General features: G+C 47.3%; 1 protein-coding gene across 6 annotated transcripts in view; it reads left to right on the top strand.

Annotated features, from left to right (window-relative positions):
* The window catches only part of ABCA3 (ATP binding cassette subfamily A member 3), a 1,774,001-nt gene that overhangs the window by 678,395 nt on the left and 1,073,454 nt on the right, over positions 1-22,152 (top strand). For all 6 annotated transcript variants that reach the window (XM_069646922.1, XM_069646923.1, XM_069646920.1 and 3 more), the window contains one exon: positions 10,947-11,218. In XM_069646922.1, coding sequence (XP_069503023.1) covers positions 10,947-11,218 — 272 coding nt within the window. The remainder of the gene's footprint in view (positions 1-10,946; positions 11,219-22,152) is intronic.

The following is a 22,152-nucleotide window of genomic DNA, read 5'->3' as shown; positions in this document are numbered from 1 at the left end:
AAAGAGGGCCCCAAACAAAACAATAAGGGTAAGCCACAAGGGAAACCAAATCAGAGTAGTGTACCCTCTGGTGGAAAACCAGAAGGAGGTCAGAGCAATCCACCATTCCAGAAAGCATTTGGTAAATGCTATGTTTGTAGCTCGCCTGACCATGTGAAAGGAGATCCCAGATGTAAGGGTAAACCTTGTCTCCTTAGCCTTCGCTACAGAGGAGGAAGTACAAATGGCAAGTGGAAACTTTCTACTGCTGGCTGATGAACCCATTGAAGTCTCAGCCAGTGTTTCTTTAGTGTCTCTGGGTCTGTGGGAACAACAGAATTTAGATGTCTATAACTCTATCCCAGATAATACTAAAGAGTATTATAAGGACAGTGTCCAGGTGAATGGTCAAGAGACTCCTGCCATTAGGGACACTGGGGCCAGCATAACTGTGGTGGATAAATCTTTTTTTCAGGCTGAGGATGTTGCTAAGGCACCCAAACGCCTCACCAAGTTAGCTGGAGGGCCTGTGCAGATGCTTCCCCAATTACCAGTTCTCATCCAGTGTAATGACATGACTGCAAAGATACCGGTCAGCATACAAAGTGAGGTACCAGGAAGGGTTCTGTTAGGTAATGACCTGAAGACTCTTGGAGTAGTGTCACATACCCCCAGACCACCTAGTAAAAGGTTACAGGAGCTCACCAGACCTGAAAGGGAGAGAACCATGAGAGGTACTCCCAAGGAGATGATGAAGAAAGATATCACTCCTACTCCACTGGAGTTACAACTTGCTATCACTGAACAAAAAGAAGCAAAGGGAAAACCCAGGACATCCAAGAATCAGCCAACAGCAAGCACTCCAGTGCTTCCAACAAGGACTTCCCCGAGGTTGTCCAAAGTTACACCTGTAACTCCACCTCCAGCTGAGGCTGAGAGGGAGGTACAACCCTGTATGGTGGAGCTAGACTCTGAAGAAGAGCTAGTGGAAGGCCAAGAACCCATTGGAGATCTGGATCCTGTTGACCATCCTGAGCTGCAGTCTTTACTGGCAGAAGGTGGACCCAACAGGGCAGACTTCAGTAAGGGACAGAGAGAATGTCCAACTCTGGAAGGTCTTCACCAACAGGCAGCTTCTCAGGCTGATGGGCAAGAGCCTGGGAAGTATAGGTTGCACTGGGAAGATGGCCTCTTCTACAGTGAACCAACTGAGTCTGCACCTGGAGACTACAAGCGGCTTGTAGTACCTCAAGAAAACAGACAACAGTTCTTGCAACTGGCCCATGAGATTCCTTTGGCTGGTCACTTGAGTTTCAAGAAGACCAAGGAAAGGCTCTCACTCTACTTTTATTGGCCAAAAATGGGGGCTGAGGTGGACAGGTTTTGCAAGAGCTGCCACACCTGCCAGACTTCTGGTAAGGTGGGTTCCAAGAATGTGGCACCTTTAGTGCCTCTCCCAGTTGTGGGAGTCCCATTTGAGAGGGTAGGGATTGACATTGTTGGTCCCCTTGATCCCCCAACCTCCTCAGGCAACAGGTTTATCCTTGTTGTAGTAGACCATGCTACTAGGTACCCTGAGGCAATTCCTACGAGGACTGTTACAGCTCAGGCTGTGGCTAAGGCCCTCCTTGGTATTTTTACCAGGGTTGGGTTTCCTAAGGAAGTAATCTCTGACAGGGGGTCACATTTTATGTCCCACTACATGAAAGCCATGTGGAAAACCTGTGGAGTTACTTACAAGTTCTCTACTGCCTAAAACCCTCAGACAAATGGGTTGGTAGAAAGGTTCAACAGAACCATGAAGAGCATGATAGGTGCTTTAGAAGATCCCCTTAAAAGAAAGTGGGACCTTCTATTGCCATGCCTTCTCTTTGTTTATAGAGACGTCCCTCAGGAGGGAGTAGGTTATTCCCCCTTTGAACTTCTTTATGGCCATCCAGTCAGAGGTCCATTGGCCCTGATTAAGGAGCAGTTGGAGAGTGCTCCTTCCCCCCAAGCCAGTCAGAGTGACTGATTATGTGATAGGTCTCCAGAGGAGAATGTCACAAATGATGGCAGAAGCTAGTGATAACCTGAAAGCTGGAAAAGCTTTGGTCAAACATTGACATGACCAGAAGGCTAACATGGTTGAGTTCACTCAAGACCAGCTAGTTCTAGTTATGATCCCACAAGGCAGAGGGCCTTGCAAGATAATTGGATGGGACCCTTCAAGGTTGTGGGTAAACTTGGAGAGGTGAACTATCTGGTGGACTTGGCAAATCCCAAGGAGGCTCCCAGAGGCTTCCACACCAACCGACTAAAGGCATATGTCTCCAGGCCTGAAGTAGGAGCCTTGCTTCTAGCTTCAACAGAAGAGGAAGAAGAGAGTGAAGCTCTCCCTGATCTCCTCAGAGGCTTACCCTTGGACGAAAAGATTGAAGGGGTAAATCTCTCTTCAAATCTGACACCTGAGCACCAAGAAGAGTGCAAAGCCATGTTAAATCAGTTTGCCTCTCTGTTCTCACTTTCACCAGGCTTGACCCCTTGGGGACAGCATGATATACTCACTGGTGACTGTCTGCCAGTCAAAAGCAGAGGATATAGAATGTCAGAAAATGTAAGGACCCACATCAAAGGGGAGGTCAAGAAGATGCTTGATCTCGGGGTAATAGAGCCCTCTACTAGTCCATGGTCTAGCCCAGTTGTGTTAGTATCAAAGGTAAGATCCAAAGAATTGATATTCTGTGTGGACTATAGAGCTCTTAATGCAGTCAGTAAGACTGATGCCCACCCTTTGCCAAGGACAGATGAGTTGGTGGATAGACTTGGTTCAGCCAAGTTCCTCAGCACATTTGACCTTACGTCAGGCTATTGGCAAATAACCCTGACAGACCATGCCAAGGAGAAGACTGCATTTTCTACCCCAATTGGCTTATACCAATTTAAGGTTATGCCTTTTGGATTGAAAAATGCACCTGCGACATTCCAAAGGATGGTAAATCAGGTTCTGGCTGGGATGGAGGATTTCTGCATGGCATACTTGGATGACATTGCAGCATTTAGCCAATCCTGGGAAGAGCATGTTAACCACCTAGGACATGTTTTGCAGGCTCTTCGACAGACCAATCTGACCATAAAGGCAAGTAAATGCCAAATTGGTCAGAGTAAGGTGGTCTACCTTGGGCATGAGTTAGGAGGTGGAGAAATAAGGCTTTTGCTCAGTAAGATTGAAGCTGTGCAAAATTGGACAACACCTACTACTCAAACCCAGTTGAGAGCCTTCCTAGGCCTCACTGGGTATTACAGGAATTTCATAGAGAACTATGGGTCCATAGCTTCTCCCCTGAATGTAATCTCCTCTCCAAAATTTCCTAAGAAGGTCAAATGGAACGAGGAATGCAATCAGGCCTTTGAAAACCTGAAGAAACCTCTTTGCCAAGCACCAGTATTGAGAGCTCCTGACTACCACCAAACTTACATTGTGCAGACAGATGCTTCTAATGTAGGTATAGGTGCAGTCCTTAGCCAACTGGATGAGAAAGGTAGGGAGCACCCCATTTGCTTCATCAGCAGAAAGCTGAAGGATCCTGAGACAAGGTGGGCAACTATTGAAAGAGAATGTTTTGCTATTGTGTGGGCACTGAAGAAGTTTAGGCCATACTTGTATGGTTCTACTTTTGTCATTCAGACTGACCACCAACCATTGAGATGGTTGATGCAAATGAAAGGGGAAAATCCAAAACTATTGAGATGGTCAATCTGCCTGCAAGAGTTTGATTTCACCATTGAGCACAGGTCAGAGTGTCACCACCAAAATGCTGATGGTCTCTCTAGGATGTATGTCATCGACTAGAGGTATGAGATTCATCCAGGGGTGGATTAAATCCTCCTGTCCCTTAGTCTGGGGGGTGGGGGCGCGAGTGTTAGGGAGAATTCTCTGTAAAGGCTAATTTCCGAAACCTAGTGAGTCCCCCAACAGCTTTGCTGGATTTTTGTGGTTTAATTTTTTTCTTTTTCTCCTGCTAAGAGTGAGACTCTCTTCCTCACACTCTTAGACATGATTTGAGGTGTTCCTTTGACTTTGTATGTGTTTTATAGGCTATGGGGTCCTTTACCCCATAGGGCTTCATGTCTTTTTGGTATGGGGGTTACACAGCACGCTCCGTGCCGTAACCCAGGGGTGTCGTAGCGACCCCCAAACATCGACTCCATACCCTGGGACTGACTACTGTCTCCCAGGGCATGTAAAGTCACCATTGGCTTTGCTAGTCTTAAATTGTGAACATAACCAGTACAAACCATCATATTGTGGACATACTGGTCGGGGCAATTCGATTGCCTCGAGGTCTGTTGTTCGAGGGGGCACTGTCCAGTCCCCCGCAACGAGTTTTGGCTGGTGGCAGTGGATACTACTTTTTATATTCAACCGCGAATATATTCTATTGGGATTTTCCCATTGTTCGAGGCTACCACTTTTTAATATAGCCTCGAAAATACCGCTGGTTTATTAAATTAATATAAATTCACCGGTTGTTATTTTTTGCCGAAACTTGGTTCCAAAATGGCGTTTGTGTTCGCTTCTGTGACTCCAACCCAAGTCGAGACCTTTGTTCCACTTTTTGGCAGGCTTCTCCACAGAAGCCTCCAAAAGTGGTGCCATTCTGTCTGGGTACCACAGGGTGTGTCGGAGGGGGTTTAGGCACCCTGGACTGAGTTGCCTCGGCAACTCAAGTCGCACTCTTGTGTGATTAGCCCAAGTGGTGAACCGCCTGGCTCACCACTTAGCATGTTTGAGTGACAGCTAGACTGAATGAATGGGGGTTTTCTGCATAAAAGCAGGGCTTTGGGGACTGGAACTTCAGACGTCGCCACAGGACCTAAAGAATCCGAGGAGGGAGAAGCCGAGCCGACCTGCAACGACGACACCACCGGTGGAGCCCTGCTGAACCGTCTCACCACTTTTCCTGACGACAGAGGAGATCTCCAGTCCGGAGAGTCTTCTTCCTTTGACTGGTGGGGATAATCAGTTTGCCCGTTTTTTCGCCTTCCTGTACCATCTCGTGGCCGCCTTGCCCATGCCAAGCACCCCGGCAACCGTAATACCATGGTTTACCACTACCGCAAAGAAAGGGGTAGTACCTTGTAACCGGGAAACTCTGCGGCTGGTTTCTTCCCTGGCAATGCAACGACCTTCAGCCTTCCTCCACGTCGAGACCCCCTCTTCCTCTGGACGATAAACTGACTTGCACCCGCTGCCAGGAACAACTGCCCCTGCTGGAGCGTTCTTCCCATTTTCAGGTACTGTGTCCCGCCTGGCTTCCCTTGCGACAGATCGTTCGGGGTGACAGTAAATCCTCGACTTTGTAACCTGGGTTAGCCTGGGGGCCTGTTAACTAACTTTTCCTGACTTGATCTCAATCTTTTATGAACTATCTACAAAGACTCTTTGGGCATAACCCCACTGTGTGATCCTGGACACATTTTGCTTGCTCTCTCTAAGAGTGGGCCTGGCATTTGAACTTCCTTGATCTCCAGTAGACTTTGCCTAACCTGCCTCACTGTGGTTCTTTGAAAGGTATTGAAATTGTGTGCTTTCATAACTTTGCCGGTAGGGGTCCCTTACGTCTATGGAAACAAGGCAAGTCACCACACACGATAGATATGCCAGACACGAGGTTGTATTCCCAAAGCTAGGGTTTATTGCAAAGCAAATAGTCTCAGTTGGCCAACTCGGTCTCACGCCCAGCGATGTGCATCTCTAGACCTCGAGGGACGCAAGAGAGTGAATTGCGTACATCAGTTACATATATACAAAATGCATATCATACAATCAGCTATGACATGTTTAACACCCCCCTTTATTGGGTTTCTTTGAACTCGGTGTGATGATGGACACTTTCGACAATTATGACACCTTCAAATATCTATTCTAGTAACAATGTGCAATTTGCAAGTGTGGAGGCATCTTTCAGTTGTTGATCAGAACACAGTGCTTCTGTTCTTGGAAGCGAGCTACATACGGGGAAGAGTCACATTCCAGACCCTGCTATCTATGAGGTGCTATTTGTGTCCTGGGAGCCGACACGCTCTACAGGGCTCAGTAAAGGGGGGGCCATAGGAAGAGCATAATTCAAGCCTTTAGCTGCTTTATTGTAACATATTCTACCATATAACGAGACTGGCTGGCAACTGCGAATAATTAAATGCCCTGCAGCTCTGCTTCAAGGCTACATTCGGGAGGGAGCCGGGCCTTCCTTCCTGGCGCTGCCTTTGTTGTGTTTCAACGAACTCTTGTTATCCTTGCGGCCCTGCGGCCTTGTCTTTTTACGTGCAGACAACAATGTTTTACAGTCGAGCAGTGTAAGCAGAAAATGTGCTACGAAGCAATAAAAACAGAAAGCAATGAGCAATGGTTAGAAAACAAAATGGCGATCCTTGTTACATCAAAATGGTCGTTCATTGACAAACTCGGAAACCTATATGTCTGTCATATCGTGCATGAGACGGTTGGCCCACGGCCACCAAAATACGTTTTCCGTCAAATATGAGAGGTATCCATTTTTCTAGACTGACATTGCGACAGATCGTTCCGGGTGACAGTAAATCCTCGACTTTCTAACCTGGGTTAGCCTGGGGGCCTGTTAACTTACTTTTCCTGACTTGATCTCAATCTGTTATGAACTATCTACAAAGACTTTTGGGCATAACCCCACTGTGTGATCCTGGACACATTTCGCTTGCTCTCTCTAAGAGTGGGCATGGCATTTGAACTTCCTTGATCTCCAGTAGACTTTGCCTAACCTGCCTCACTGTGGTTCTTTGAAAGGTATTGAAATTGTGTGCTTTCATAACTTTGCCTTTTCCCCTCCCTTTTTCTATAACTTTTTAGAGTGCCATCTTATGTTAAGCACTCACCTCTGTCTGAAAATAAGTGGTTTTTCTCACTAAGACCTGTCTAATAAGTAATTAGGGTTGTATATATATTTAATAGTGACTGTGTGTTGAATTTACTTACCTCTTTTGTGCTAGTGTAATTTACAAGTGTCTTTAAATAAATAATTATATACTTTTACACCAAAGCTCTGGTCAGTGTTTGCTTGTGCTACTGTATCTCTGTACCTATTGTGTATACTCTATATCCTGCCTAACTCATCTTGAGAGAAGTCTGACTGCTCAGCCACAGCTATCGGGTAAATCTGGGTGGTACAGACTGCTACCAATTGGGTTTACTGCCAACCACCTTTAGTCCTAAATCTTTTGCAGTCATCCCTAAGGGAACCGCACAGGTTTCTGCCTAACACTCACTCACTCATTCAGTCAGAACTCCGTACCTAGGGACCAGCAGCCCAACCGGACAACGAATGTAAAAGAATTCCACAGTGTACCTCACTGGGCCTCATTACAAGTTGGACGGTGCGGGTTAAAAGCAGCAGTATTATCATATACTGCTGCGTTACTGTACCGCCCAATCATGAGTTGGGTGGAAACTTGGTGGATTCACTTCAAGCTGTGAGCTGGAGGTAAGTCCACCAATGTTCTTCCCATTTTCAGCAGAATTACTGCAACGGAATTACCACTGCAGTAATTCTGCCAAAAATATCCCATGAGTCCTATGGACTCAAAATGAGGACTGCCACTTGTAATCTGACGGTAATACTGTTGGACCAAATGGCGGTAACAGTAATGCAGCTTGGTGGTATCTGTATGTATTTACTGGCCAGATACCACCAAACTCGTAATGAGGCACTCCTGCCGATGCCTCTGCCGACTGATCTCTGCCAGGGAGACTGTGGTGGAGGGGAGAGTTCATAGTATTGTAGGTTACCACACTGTTGCCCAGTGGGCTTTCTAGTTATTTCCTATGGTGTGCAACCTCCTTCTTTGTGTCAATGAAACCATGCGAGAATGCCTGTCCTCATCTCAGGGTGGTGGTCTTTCTCTTTGTGATACTTTAGAGCCAATGTTAAAATCGTACTATAAAATGCTCAACTGATCTGTTGCTAGGTTTGTGTAGTAAAGGCCAGACAGTAATTTCTGTGATTTGAGATCATTATCACATACCATCTCCCAGATTGTTGATCCGTTATAGCAGTCACTTCAGCCCTTATCCCAAAAAATGCTTTTACTGGAAATTGTGAGGGAGACATGGTATCACAAGTAGACACTGGCACAAGAGCTGAAGTTTCAAAACCTTTATTTATGGTTTAAATGGGGTTGGAAAACTCCTCTCTTGCCCTATAACTAAGATGGGACTATGCTCAACCATCAAACAAAAAGAAAAAATGGCCTATACTAATAAACCTAATGCCTGACCTCTTTCTAACACAATAAATGGGTAAAGGGAATGCGTAATGCAAAAAGGAAAATCAGTGTTCAAAAGAAACGTCAGTATGGCTGAGTAAACTCCCTTCCTCAAGTTTTGTGGCACCGTTGGACCTTGCGACACACTCTGGCTTCGGACACAAGGATCCAATTTGTTTCGTGGACCAGGGCCCACTTGACCTTCCACAAAAACTCACTAGTTTATCCACTGGACCTCTCGCATTTCTGTCACTCCAGCCCAGGTCACCTTTTAACTTGTAATACAGTTCAACAAATGTGTGTTTCCTTCTGGTTACCACAATTCAGTACAGGTTTCCCTCTGCCGGCTCAAACCTTTTAATCACAATTTGCGGGGTTTACCTTCCCCAAGCTTCAGTCACACCTTCATAGGCCTCCCTTCGTCTGGCTCAAGCCTCCTTTCACTTTCCTTTTGCTGTCTAAGACTTTAGAAAATTTTTCTCTCCTACAGCAAGGCCTCTTGGTAAATGTAGTTTTGAGTACAGTACTTATTTCAAAGTTCAAAGATATCTCTCACATCCAGGTTTCCCTATGCTGGCATCAAACCTAACAACAGTTCAAATCTTGCATCTCATTTTCTTTCTCTTCCCGCCTCTTCTAAGGCATCGGACATTTCACAGAGACTTTCGATTGGGCAATCTTCTTTCGCTGGACCACTCTGTTACTTTGCATCTACCATTTACAGTTTTTACAATGCTTTGCTTTCTCTCGCGTCTTATGGACACACGGGCAACCTTCATTTGTCAGATATTGTCGCCGTCAAGTTTCATTTGACACAGACCAGACTTTCATTGCTTTCATCAACTCACCGGCTGTGTTAATGAATTTTGTTCTTTCGCTGCTTTGATCATGAAGTCAAAGCTGATGCCACAACTGCCACTACACCTCCCCAACTCTGCTGTTCACCCGAAAGGGTGGCTGGTATCCTTGAAATACAAAAGAGGTTGGATCTTCTCTCTGGCTGGGCTTCCTTGCGTAACCTTTGGAGGTAATGATCTCTCGCCCGAGTGTCCAAGGTTTCTCTGTACTTCAGTTCCGTCCCTCGGCCTGTCGCTCTGCTCCATCTGGTTCGCTGTCCCCCTGGAAGAACTGCTCCTTCTCATGCATCGCCTTGCTCAGAGTGTAACAGTTGAAAGACATCTGTGTTCCACCTTTGAACCATGTGGGGAGAGCGAATAGGTACCAGGTGTATGTAATTAAGATCAAGGGCCTGACCCTGCCTGATCTTATTAGTGTCCAATGTATTGCATGGGTGGTACTCCTTTTAGCCTCAGACCTCCTATTACTTGGCTCAGTGTTTGTGAAGGAAAGGGGGGGGAATTTGGGAAGTTGGAATATCCTATAAAATAAAACGGGGCTGGGGTATTTGGAAAGGGGGATACCATGTCTCGCCATCGGGTTTTCCTCCCTAATCCCAGCGGTCCCCTCACTCAGGTGATTCTCCTGCACTTGTCCACCCCCAGGGTTTGTATTCAAAGGCTATGGCTGTGCCCTGGCCACCTTTGTAAGGGATCACACGGGTCTAGGCAGTGAATCACCCTCTAATTTTTCACAAAATAAAGAGTAAATGAGTTGACGTTAAACAGTTGCATGCATATATTACATAATCAGGAGTGTGTTAATTTCCAAGGTAGACGACAGATGACCCGATTCAGAATGCCACTCACAGTAACGAAAGGAAAAACCTTGCATTTCATCTTTTTATTACTATGAGTACCAGTCTGTATCAGGTAATCTGTCTTTAATCTTGGAAATGAGAACAGTCCCAATTCTGTTGGAAGCTCTGATGTGGCAAGCTGCCTTTGATTACTGTTAAAATGGAATTTGGCCACCCAATTCCAGTGAACAGGAATTACACAAATGTCTAGCCAAATTCCTATCAATATAGTGTGAGTGGGCAGTAAGGCTTAGATTTAGGACAGTGTGGAGATGGTGAAGAGTTCAGTTAAGCACACACAGAGCACCCTTAATAATACAAAGTAGGCAGAATGTATACAAATACAGTGATATTTATTACTCAAGGACGACCCGATGGAAGCTCTGATGTGGTAAAGCTGCCCATGATTACTGTTAAGATAGAAACAATCCTGTGGGCAGATTCTGAGCGGCCACCCAATTCTGGTGACAGGAAAAGAGCTTGTCTAGCCAAACTCTTTCCAGGATAGTGGAGGTGGTGAGGATGGGGATGAGGGGGGTGAATGTTCTGACAATTTGGCATAAAGGTGTGATGAGGATAAAAGATGATTGCGAAGCGTTTTGGTTTGGCAAGAAGTATTGAAGCAAAGGTCTTCTAGTTGAGGATAAACAAGTAGGCTTCGATGGAGAAAAGGGATACTGAAGTGACAGCGATTGGGTGTCTTGTCTCTTCTTGCATGCACTTATATGGCTGCAGCCTATGCAAAGTGAGCAGCTGATTGGGGCTTAAACCAAAGGATGCGTAAACCAAATCCTGTTGTATGGCCTTAAAAAACCAAGTGCATCTCAACATTCCTCTCTCATTTGAGCATAATTTAAATATAATTAACAAATATGTATAGATGTGTGACATAAAATGGTTTTTGGTGTACGTAGCCAGATTGTCTTGCTTGTATCAGTGTCTCAAATCAGCTAGCATGTATGTTTACTAATCTTTTTTTCACCTATTTCAGGGTACATCAGGGAAGGATTCCTGGCAGTACAGCATACTGTGGATAGAGCAATCATCCATCATATGGCCAATGCCAGTGGGAATACCACAGTTGCATCTCTTCTTGCCAAGCTGGGGGTGATTGTCAGACGCTTCCCCTTCCCACCCTACGTTAATGACCTCTTTCTGCTTGCCATCCAGAACCAACTTCCCCTGCTGCTCATGCTCAGCTTTACGTACACCTCTCTCAACATTGTCCGTGCTGTAGTGCATGAGAAGGAGAAGAAGCTTAAGGTAACATGCTATCTAAAACTGCAGCGTCTTGTGTTATTTTCTCTGTCAGTTCTTCTGGCTTCAACCGTTTTCCTTATTCATAAAGGTGCCCTTTAACTGTACCTTCTTTCGAGGCCCCGCAACGGAGGCTTCTTAACCAAACTTAATTATCTTAATTGTGTTACTTATTAACCCAGTTTATTTTTCATCACTGTAATTCACACCGTCTAAGACATCCACGTATGGCGATCGTTTGCTTGTTGTATATTTGAAAGCAATCTTAGGTGTGTAGCGCACCTCCCTTCTTCAGTCATCCACATTGTATTTTTCCCTCCCTCTGGCCAAATTGCCAGACTTAAGTTAATTCCACTGATAACTTTAATGAACAGTTTTTTATAATCCCTTAATATGAATAAAGGAAAAAAATAAAAGTAAGTAGTAACATGTTTTGTTCATGATTATCAATTTCACTCCCCCACACCTCCAATTTTAGTATGATGAGGTATAAGATAATGTGTTGTAGTGTGCCCTGTTCTTCTTATCATAGGAAACAAAATGGGGGACTCCAACCACATATCTAATGTTGTATATTTTATATTAGAGTCAAGTATTTCCTGTGTTGTATCATTTGTAAATAGATGCTTCAAAAGTATCCAGTAGTAGGGTTATTTTACTCTGAAAATAAATTCCATATACACATCTTTGGACCCAATTTTGTGCTCAATACAAACTGCTTTTATTTAGCAGGTCTAGTTCTCTTACTGGATTGTCATGTTAAGGTGTGTATCATGAGAATGCTGCATACCTGTCTGCTTGGTAGTTGATCTTGATGAGGCAGCCAGACTGACACCATTTGCTAGATGAGCAAGTGACACGAGGAACCAGCCTCTCCACCACCCAAGATTGATACTGGGTGGAAGATGGACCGACTCCCAACGTCACGGGATGCACTCTCCTGATTAGCGTGACATAGGGACTGTGCAGGCACAGGCAGGAGAGGCGGAAGTTCAAAGTCCTTAGTCTGAAGATTCTTGCCAAAGGGTGAAATCCAAAAGAGCCAATCCCAGGAGAAATTATACTGATGCTGTGGCTCACTCAAGTCCAAGGTTGGCCAAAGATGATTACAAGGTGAAGACAGGGCTGGTATAACACTGTCCATAGGAAGGCGAGGATCTTGCAGGCAATAGGAAACTGGTCTGGGAGAGACTGGCCAGACAGGTGAACACCAGATAGTCCAAAAAATCCGGCGCAAACATGTGAGGACTCAGACTGGAGGAGGGGAACTGATCCAGGAGTAGGTAGACCCAAGTATCAAGGAGGGAATCTAAGGACTGGGGAGGGAACCCAGAGGAATCCAAGAACTGGGAGAGGAAACCCACAGCAAAGCTAGAGCTAAACTGGCAAAATGGCCCAGGGACCCGCTGGAGAGGAAGAATGGTTTAGGAGGGGAGAAACAGGGCCAGGGCAGAAGGCAGGAGCAAGCAGGTAACTGGAGTCAGGGCAGAAGGCAGGAGCAAGCAGGTAACTCGGACCAGGGCAGAAGGCAGGAGCAAGCAGGTAACTCGGAAGCCGAGTGAGCGGGCAACACGATCCGGAACAAACCGCGTTGAGACGCGACTTGCTCCTGATCACTGCTCCCTTTTATGGGTCGCCGGCACCCGCGAGGCTTGGAACGCAAGCCGTTTCGTCGCTGGGCGCCGGTGGACCCCCAGAGCGAGGCTTGGAAGGCAAGCCCTTCCAATCGCGAGGGCCCAATCCACGGCGCATGCGCGGAACCGTGACCGCGGTCTCCCGCGCATGCACAGTGGAGTTCCAGCGCGGACCCCCGAAGCTCTCCCAGCGCCGGATCCCCATGCGCGAAAGCAGGGGTAGACACGCCAAGAGGTGGAAGGGGAAAGCGGGTGCAGAGAATCCCGGTCTCCAGGTAAGTGGCGTGACATGTCACTTATTATAGTCATCTTTCAACAAATGAAAAGAAAGTTTTTTCGCATAGTACTCAACCACATCACAGCGTATAAATCAAAGGTGTGTTAGTACTTTTTGTGAAGTATTACATCATGTTCACAGTTTTGTAAAGAAAACAAGCCAAAAGACAAAATCACAGTATTCACACATTTTGGTAGAGTAACCTACACAGTTTCTAAAATTCTTGTGTTGATCCAAAGTGACAGACTATCCATCAACCTTGTCTTTTGGAGAAAAAAAATGAAATGGAGTAAAGAGTGGGCTAATCTAGAGTGCCTGTATTGGCTGTAGAGTTAAATCTAGTTTGAATAGCCAATTCTAAGATGGGTTAAAGAATTCCCACAGAGTACCAAACCGCTGGTCTACGCCATGGGGGGGTCCCCCTAAGATGTTGTGTGGATGGTAATAGCAGGATCTTATGCTTGAACCACAGGAGTTTCGGCTCCTTGGTGAAAAGCCTTCATCTGGGCCTCTGGGTTTGTTTCTCTGGAGAAAAACAAAGCAAGAAAGGGGGGGGAAGGAGAAAGAAACAAAGGGAAACTTAAGAGTGGGTCTCTAATTGCTATAAATGTATTGTAAAAGCCCTATTATTGCATAACTAAAGAGTTATGCAGTAAGGGGATACTTAAAACAATTATTTGACCAGATTGAAGTGTAAAACTGGTTCAAAGATGCTGGAAATAAACATAGACTGGCCTGTTAGTCCTAGGGCAGTATCTGAAGTTATAGTTGCCCTTTTAGTAGTGGTGCTCTTATACAGGAAGTTGTTAGTTTCATATATAGGGTTTTAGTTAGTCATCCTCCAATGTTGGAACCTCCAGCTGAAAAATACAATGCTGGGTATCAGAGGGAGGATGAAAATTCCTCAATACATAGTATCTAGTCCAAGATAGTATGGTATAGCAAAATGTACATACCTCCTGGGTATGTGGAAGACTGGGATTCCTGGGTAGGGGTGAGGGCAAAGTAGAGTAGCTTCCTCAAAAGGCTTGTAATACAGCAGGGCCACTGCAAAATGTAGAATGCAGGTCTTCCTGGCTATAAAAGCAAGTGTGAGTATATATTGAAGAATTCGTGTTTCTAGCAATAATGGACATTTATCAAGAAACATGGGGCTATGTGGAGGAAGGTAGCTATCAGGATCTCCATTAGTGGTGAGTGTAAGCATACCTCTGAGTAGGTTTTTAAATGTACTGGCGTTGGCCTCCAAACGAAGGGCGATGTTGCTGCATGCGCGTCCGTGAATTTCCCGAGAGGGCTAGGCAATGGCGCCCGTGTAGCGCATGTGCGAAGGGAGCAGTGAGAGCTACCATCGCACATGCGCACTCATAAGGTACAGCTCGGTAAACCAACTTATCTTGGTAACCGGTCACGGTCGATGTCGCGTCAGTATTCATCTAATTGAATATGTTGCCGGCCAGCATATTTCCAGATGTGTCTGTGATCCTGGGCCGCACACACACTGACGTCCTTGCTGCGCATGTGCGAAGGAAGTGGAGGAAGCCACCATCACACATGCGCACACGCAAGGTAAGGTTCACCGACCCAGGTTACCTAGGTAACCAAGCGCGGTGGATACAGCGTCCGTATTCGTCTAATCAAATATGCTGAAGGCATACACATTCCCGGATGTGTTTGTGATCCTGGGTCGCAGTCGGCTTGAATTATATTTAAAGGTGTCGTTGGACGCCAAGACCATAAGCCAAATAGAGGTGTACATACATATATGAATTTGACAGTAGAATGGGCGTGCCCCGTACTAATACGTGCCAAACAAAAGCCTGTCGTTGCTTAATAGGTGTGTATGTATGTGTTATGATCTTCTACGGGGGGCTGTTCATGTGGAGAGTCACTAGCATGTATAAGTAAACAAAGATGGTAAGTTGGTATTTAGAAAACTCCTCAAGTATGGATTTACAGCCTATGCTGTTGCTGTGGGAGGGCATCATAAATGAATACAAGTGAATTAAAGATGGCATTGGGTGCATATTGAGATAGATATAAACAGAATTACTTCTTATCATCATGGCAGGAAGCTGTGATTTCAGACCTATTGTTTGGAAGCTTCATCTACCGCTTTGTTGAGGGGTGAGAGGCACTTATCCGCAGATAGTTTGCCTTAAGAGGGCCCAACCTCCACCTAGTAGTAGTGAAGGCAGAGCAGTCAATCGACTTCGGAGGGCAGTACGCGGTTTCAAATAAAATATTATAGCATTCAATTAGGAAGCGACTCAGTGTTATAAAAGAATAGTTTTTCTTCTCCGAAGGTAAATGCAATGATGTACAAGTTACAGGTAAGTAGAATTTGTTTAGAAAGAGTCCTTTCAGAGTTCCTGATTGCGACCCTATCTGTTGGAGCCATATTTGATGCCCACACTTAAATGACACCTTCAGATTCTACTTCCAGACACTAGTACCTCAGGATCACCTTGGCACTTGTATCAGCTTAAACGAGTACTCGCTCATAGAAATCAGTGGGAGAGGAACACTGACCTAAGATTGGTTGAGTGGGAGACTAGCCCTGATGTTGGACGTACCCACCATGTTGAGGATGGGGCATCGGTTCGGAAATATTTAGCTGCCGCAGAGAAACGATTTCAATGCAGAGGTTCCTTGTGTTTAGAAATCTTGTTTCCATTCACTAGAAATCAATACTACCAGTCCTCAGAAGGTTGGTGGTTCACAGTGGCAACTCCCAGTCTCTGCTGGTGCAGGAAGGGTTATGATTGCAAGAAAGATGATCCGCTGGTCCACTGGTCTGTGGGAGAGCCCCTGCAGAAAGGTATGAGAAAGAGCAGACATAAACTGTAGATGATGTAGCTTGTTTGGAAGTTGAAGTTGCTGATCTGATTAGCGGAAAGTGCTGTTGGACTCGCAACAGTTGTAGTTCAGTAGGGACAATGACTTTGTTGGTCCCAGTAGTTCCTTTTAAAGTAATGTATTGCTCTTCTTACCAAAGGATCTTTGCACTTTCCGGTACTGATGCTTCCGCTTTCCAGTGCTACCGCCGTCATGTCCATGTAGGAAGGCATTCACTTGGAGAAGCGCTTGCAACCACTCACTCCCTTTAGGTCTGCCCGTCTATCCGTACCAGTCCGCTGGCTGTGATGATGGGGGCTGTTGAATCTTGCTTCGGCTTTGCTCGTATGGTTACTGCGAATGGAAGATGGTGGGGTGCTTGTTGTCTGGTGCCTGCTGCATTGTAACCCCACAGCACACTTCTTTTCATGTCTTAACCATTTCCCTCATTATGCCAGAGGTTCAATGGCTCTGGGACTACAGTTTACGGCATTTCCTTGCTCTTGTGGCTTATAATTTTCTCATGATACTTGTTGAGATGGATTTCCAAAATCAGCCCTGGTTGGAGGATTTTGAGAGGCCACCCTAGTATGGTACACAGGGAAGACACTGAGCGGTTAACTAAGCCAATAAAGGTGAGTTAGCAAAGTGGTCAAGACTTAGTCTGAGGAAGGGCGCTAGAGTGGTCTAGGGCTACATTGAGTCCACACAGTGCAGCACCAGCAATTCAAGTTAGACAGTGAGTATTGTGAGAAACCTGAGGGTATTCTCACTTTTACTCCCTTTAGATCCGCTATGCAGGTGGCCAGGGAATGGCCATCACTATTGGATCATGACCCTGTGGGTGGACAATCGAGGGAGGATCACCTGGGTGGAGGGTCCTTGGAGATTGGGAGTGAGATTCCTTGGGAGTGAGGTATCCCCCATAACCTCGTTGGAGCCAGCTTAACCCTCCCCGACCTTTATGGGTTATTGTAAGACAGTTCCCGTGGATTCCCCTCTTGTGGTATCTAACAGTGCTGACATGAGGAAGAAACACTTGGAACACTAGGAACATTACACAAATTCCTCACTTTAGTACTGAGACGATGAAGAAGCAACTGAGAGTAATAGACACCGTTTAATCTCACCAGTTGGGTACTGAGACGAAGAAGATGAAGAAAGGTCAGGCATGTCCCTATAATCAGAACCAGGCAACCTTAATTAACAAAGGACAACTGCAGTCCATTTCAGGACTGTAGGTGTATATGAAGTGGACTGCAGAGAAACGAAGGAGAGAGAGGGGAGGAGAACCAGGGGAACAGACACAGCAGGAGGAGCCATGCAAGACAACAAGAAGCCGAAACGCCACTCCAGAGCCCAGTAGTCCTGCTGGTGGGACTCTGCAGGGAGAAGGTCCCTTGAAAGTGAAGGCGGCAGCAGAAGCTGTCGGGAAGCAGAGGCGAAGCTGCGCACGAGAGCTGGAGGAGGTGGAACAACCCACCCGGTGAACAGTCTTTCCCAGCTGGAGGAAGGCTGCATCGGAAGGAGCTGCCGATGCAGGTAAGTGTCAGAGACACCAGAAACACCAAGCGCTCCAAGGGAACGCGTATAACATAGCGGTCCCCAAAAACTGGCAAAGTCCATACTATTGAAAATTTAACTGAATGAAATCGGCCAAGCTGCCCTTAATGAATATGGAAATTAAGTGAAGGGGCGTGGCCAGCACGCATGCTGTAAAGACAGGTTCCCGTGGAGCTCCGTCCGAGATCCTGCTGAAAAGACTTATTAATGCTTAAATAGCCCTGCTACACTCGATCTAACTGCATGATCCAGCAGGGGAACCAACCCCCATCACTCGACCAGACTCCTGATCCAAGTCGCAAAGGAGAACTCGAAAAACGCGGAGCCTAAAGTCGAGCCCCAGGGGAAAGCAAGATGGCGCCGCCCGCCGCGAGATGAGACTGACGCGGCAGCCGACTCGAGGCACCGAGGAGCCCACAGCAACAACCGACAGACTGGACCAGCTGAGCCGCGGCCCATCTCGGCGCCAAAGGCCGAAAGAGCAGAACGCTGCGAGCCGCGGACCCTAAAAGGCGAGAGCGGACACGACTATCCGGGGCTCGCCACGCGGGGAGACCTTCGGCCCCGCAAGCAGCGTACACCTGCGTATTATTGCACACCGTTGGGGGCGCCGGGCCTGCAACCCGAAGTGTAGCCCGAGCTCCAACCCAGGAGCACGTAGCGGAGGCCGAGAGTGAGCACTGAGCCACCCGGATACACCCCCCGGCGAAAGCGACGGTGTGCAGACCTTCTGATTTAGGCCCACGGTGAGACACTGAGCCGCGCCGCAATCCGCGGAATCCGAAGACCATCAACGGAACGGTACCTGCGGAGCTGGCACGATTCAACGTGATCACATCTGAGGGACACACAGCGAGAGGGGAGAGACCCCCTAACACACGGAAGGCCACCCAGCCGGGGCAGGACAACACAAGGGGCCCGCACCGCGAACATTGGGGGTGCTAGCCACAGACGGGCCGCGGAGCATCGCTCGAAGACCCCAACAAGTAACACCGGGACCGTGGCATTAGCCGCAGGAGATATCCCAGCACCACATAACCTGCGAGTCGAGAGCAGGAACGGGAGGGACCCAGGGAAGGGGATGTCACCCCCCAAGAACAAACCGAAACTGGTCACAATGGACTCATTTACGACGGCTAGACCCCAGAGACAACCCCAACAGGACCAGGAACCTGCGGGGGAACCCCCACAGAAGGAAGAAGACCTCAAACACGCACAGGTACTCCAGGCAATATCAGCCCTTCGCACATCGGTGGAGGGGAAGATAGAAGAGGTGAAATCGGACATACAGCTCATGTGTCAAGATGCACGGAATCTCACGGAAAGGGTCAAGACGGCGGAAAGCACACTAAAAGACACGGTGGAGGACACCCAAGAACTGCAGTCGAAAGTACTGGAGCTTGAGCAGAGGGTGGTGAGGCTGGAGGCACGGTCAGAGGAAGCAGAGGGCCGAGCCCGCTGAAATAATGTTCGCATATTAGGGGTTCCCGAAGACATGGAAGGCCCGGACCCGACCGACTTCGTCGAGACGCTACTACTGCAGGAGATAGGCCCAGGGAAGCTCACCCAAGGGTTCTCAGTGGAAAGAGCCCACAGATCACTCCAAAAGCGCCCACCGCCAGGCTCGCACCCACGACCAATCATAGCTAAAATCCTGAATTTTCGAGACCGTGAAACCATACTACGATACTCAAGAGAAGGAGGAGAAATCAAACGAAACGGCTCAACGATAGTCATTTATCCAGACTACACGCCCACTGTGCAACGAGCAAGGAACTTTTATCCCAATAAAGGCGCAATTACGAAAACACAATTTAAAGTATATGCTGCTCTATCCGTCACGCCTCAAGGTCCTCTACAAAGGAAGAGCAACATTCCTGGAGACACCTGCTGCAGCAAGCCTATGGCTGGAACATAACAACCTGGCCGACGGCAAGGAAGATCCAGCGAAATCGGACAAGGGATAACATCACACCCACCAACACAATAAGCAAGGGGAGACCCCCCCGCACAGAGCCAACAAAGCAGTCACTGAGACCCCAGAGACATATCATTAAGCAGATCGCTGCACCGGACGGAAACTCGAAGGACCACACGAACACTGAAAAACGACCCACCCCTACGGAAACTGTGTGGGTAACCCACCTACACACACCCTGATCCGGAAGGCCAGGAACGGCCTGGAAGGCTCGGGACCCCCCGAGCGTTGCAAGTTGGAAGCAACTGCTGGGGACAGTTTAAAGTTACATGGTTTGCTGTTCCCATTCAGAAGAATGGAAGTTACTATTTTTGGTAAGTCTCCGAGATCGATCAGAAGGGGTAGAGGAGCAAGATGGAGGGAAAAGGAAAATCGCCTCTTGTCACACACAGGGGAGGGGCCACCTACGCCTGCATTTAGCACGCGAATACCGGGGAAAAGGGAATTGAACGGACACTATGCCCACTCCAAACCACCATGACTACAACAGCAGTTAAAATAATGACTTGGAATGTGCGAGGTTTGGGGACATACATTCGCAGAAACAGAATTAAGACTTACCTGAATAGAAAAGGGGTGAAGATAGCACTACTACAGGAAACTCACTGCACGGCAGACTCACTAACCAAACTTCAAACGCACTGGGGGGGGCAGGGTTTTGGTACTACATACTCCAAATACGCCAGGGGAGTATATACCTGGATACACCCACAGCTCCCTTTCCGCCTGAGAAAATCAGTAGTTGACCCAGAGGGTAGATTTGTTATATTATGGGGACATATAGAGCAGACAGAAATATGCATAATCAACTCTTACTTCCCCAACAGCAACATACCGGCTCACCTGGACTCACTATGCCCCAAAATTGTGCAACACAGAGATAGCTTACTCCTGTGGGGAGGCGACCTCAACTGTGTATGCGACCCGACAATTGACAGATCCATCCCCCACCCGAAGGGCCCATCGGCAGCGACAACGGCACTGACTACAATGATAGAGAGACTGGACCTAGCAGATGTGTGGCGTGAAATGCACCCAATGCAGAGAGGCTACTCATACTATTCATCCCCCCACAAAATATACACGAGAATAGACCACATCCTCATAGGTAGAGAACACCTGCCACAGATGGAAGGAGCGCAGTATTTGGGAAGAACCATATCTGATCACTCCCCACTAATGGTGACATGGAACCACAGTGGCCCCAGGCCCCCAATCCCCATGTGGAAAATGCCAACAGAAGCACTCAAAGACCCAGGCTTCAGGGAGGAGCTACAAGAATCCATAGACAACTACATAGACAAAAATGTGGGAAGTGTGGAACACAGCAGCACGATATGGGATGCCCTGAAAACAGTAATAAGGGGAGAAATTATTGCTAAGGCCGGGGGAATGAGGAGACAGCTCAGGAAAGAACTAGACCAGCTGGAAAAAGAGATAGAAAGACTAGAGGCAGCCCAGGCAGGCAACCAGAACAGGGAAACGGAACTTCGAAAACTCAGGGGAGAAAATGATTCGGCGTGGAATAGGCTGGAGAAGCTCGACCACGTGACAAAAACAAATAGGGCACACATAGAGGCGGACAGACCGGGAAGGCTGCTGGCCTGGTTATGCAGAAGAGAGCACCCTAGACACTCCACCACGGCATTACAAGACGAGGAAGGGAACACACATCACACACAACAGGGCATAAACGACACCTTCAAACAATACTACACAAAACTCTACTCGCATGCAGAACAGGTCCCTCCAGAACAGATCTCAGACACACTTGAAGAGATAGGACTCCATAGGATATCACCCGAGCAGGCCCAAATGCTAGATGCTGAAATCACACTCGACGACATAACAGAATCTATCGGGTCACTGGCAACGTGCAAAACACCCGGCACTGACGGCCTGCCCCCAGAATTCTATAAAGCATATAAACCCTCCCTCACACCCCTACTACATGAGGTATTCCAGGAAGCCTATGAAAGGGGAGAGCTGCCCGAAAACATGAGGGAAACACTGATGGTTCCGGTCCTTAAACCGAACAAACCTGCGGACCTGTGTGATTCTTACCGCCCACTAGCAATGCTAAATTACGACGCGAAAATACTAACATCAATACTGGCAAAGAGGCTATCCAGAATCATAGAGGACATAATACACAGCGATCAATGTGGCTTCATACCGGGCAGGAACACATCAATGAACCTGCGTAGACTACAACACATTATGACCCAAACCAATGAGGACAGAAGCCCATATGCGCTGATGTCCTTAGACGCCATAAAGGCGTTCGACTCCATCTACTGGGAGTGGCTGGTGGCGGTACTTAGAGAATTTGGATTCGGGCCCGGGTTCATCAGATGGGTACAGATATTGTACACCGGACCAAGGGCTAGAGTGAAATCTGGGAAACACATATCAGAAGCATGGGACATACAGAGAGGGACCAGGCAGGGCTGCCCTCTATCCCCAATGCTATACATACTTGGGCTAGAACCTATAGCGATCTATTTTCGGAAACAGTTTTTCGAAGCCGGCATAAGACTGGGGGGGGTAGATCACATCATTTCACTCTATGCGGACGATGTCCTCATATATGTTAGAGACCCACACCTCAACGTACCAGTTATGCTGGAGGTCTTGGACAACTACTCCA

This window comes from Ambystoma mexicanum, chromosome 2q, assembly GCF_040938575.1.
Source record: "Ambystoma mexicanum isolate Mex_15411 chromosome 2q, UKY_AmexF1_1, whole genome shotgun sequence".
Classification (NCBI taxonomy): domain Eukaryota; kingdom Metazoa; phylum Chordata; class Amphibia; order Caudata; family Ambystomatidae; genus Ambystoma; species Ambystoma mexicanum.
This window is presented reverse-complemented; position numbering and strand designations above follow the sequence as displayed.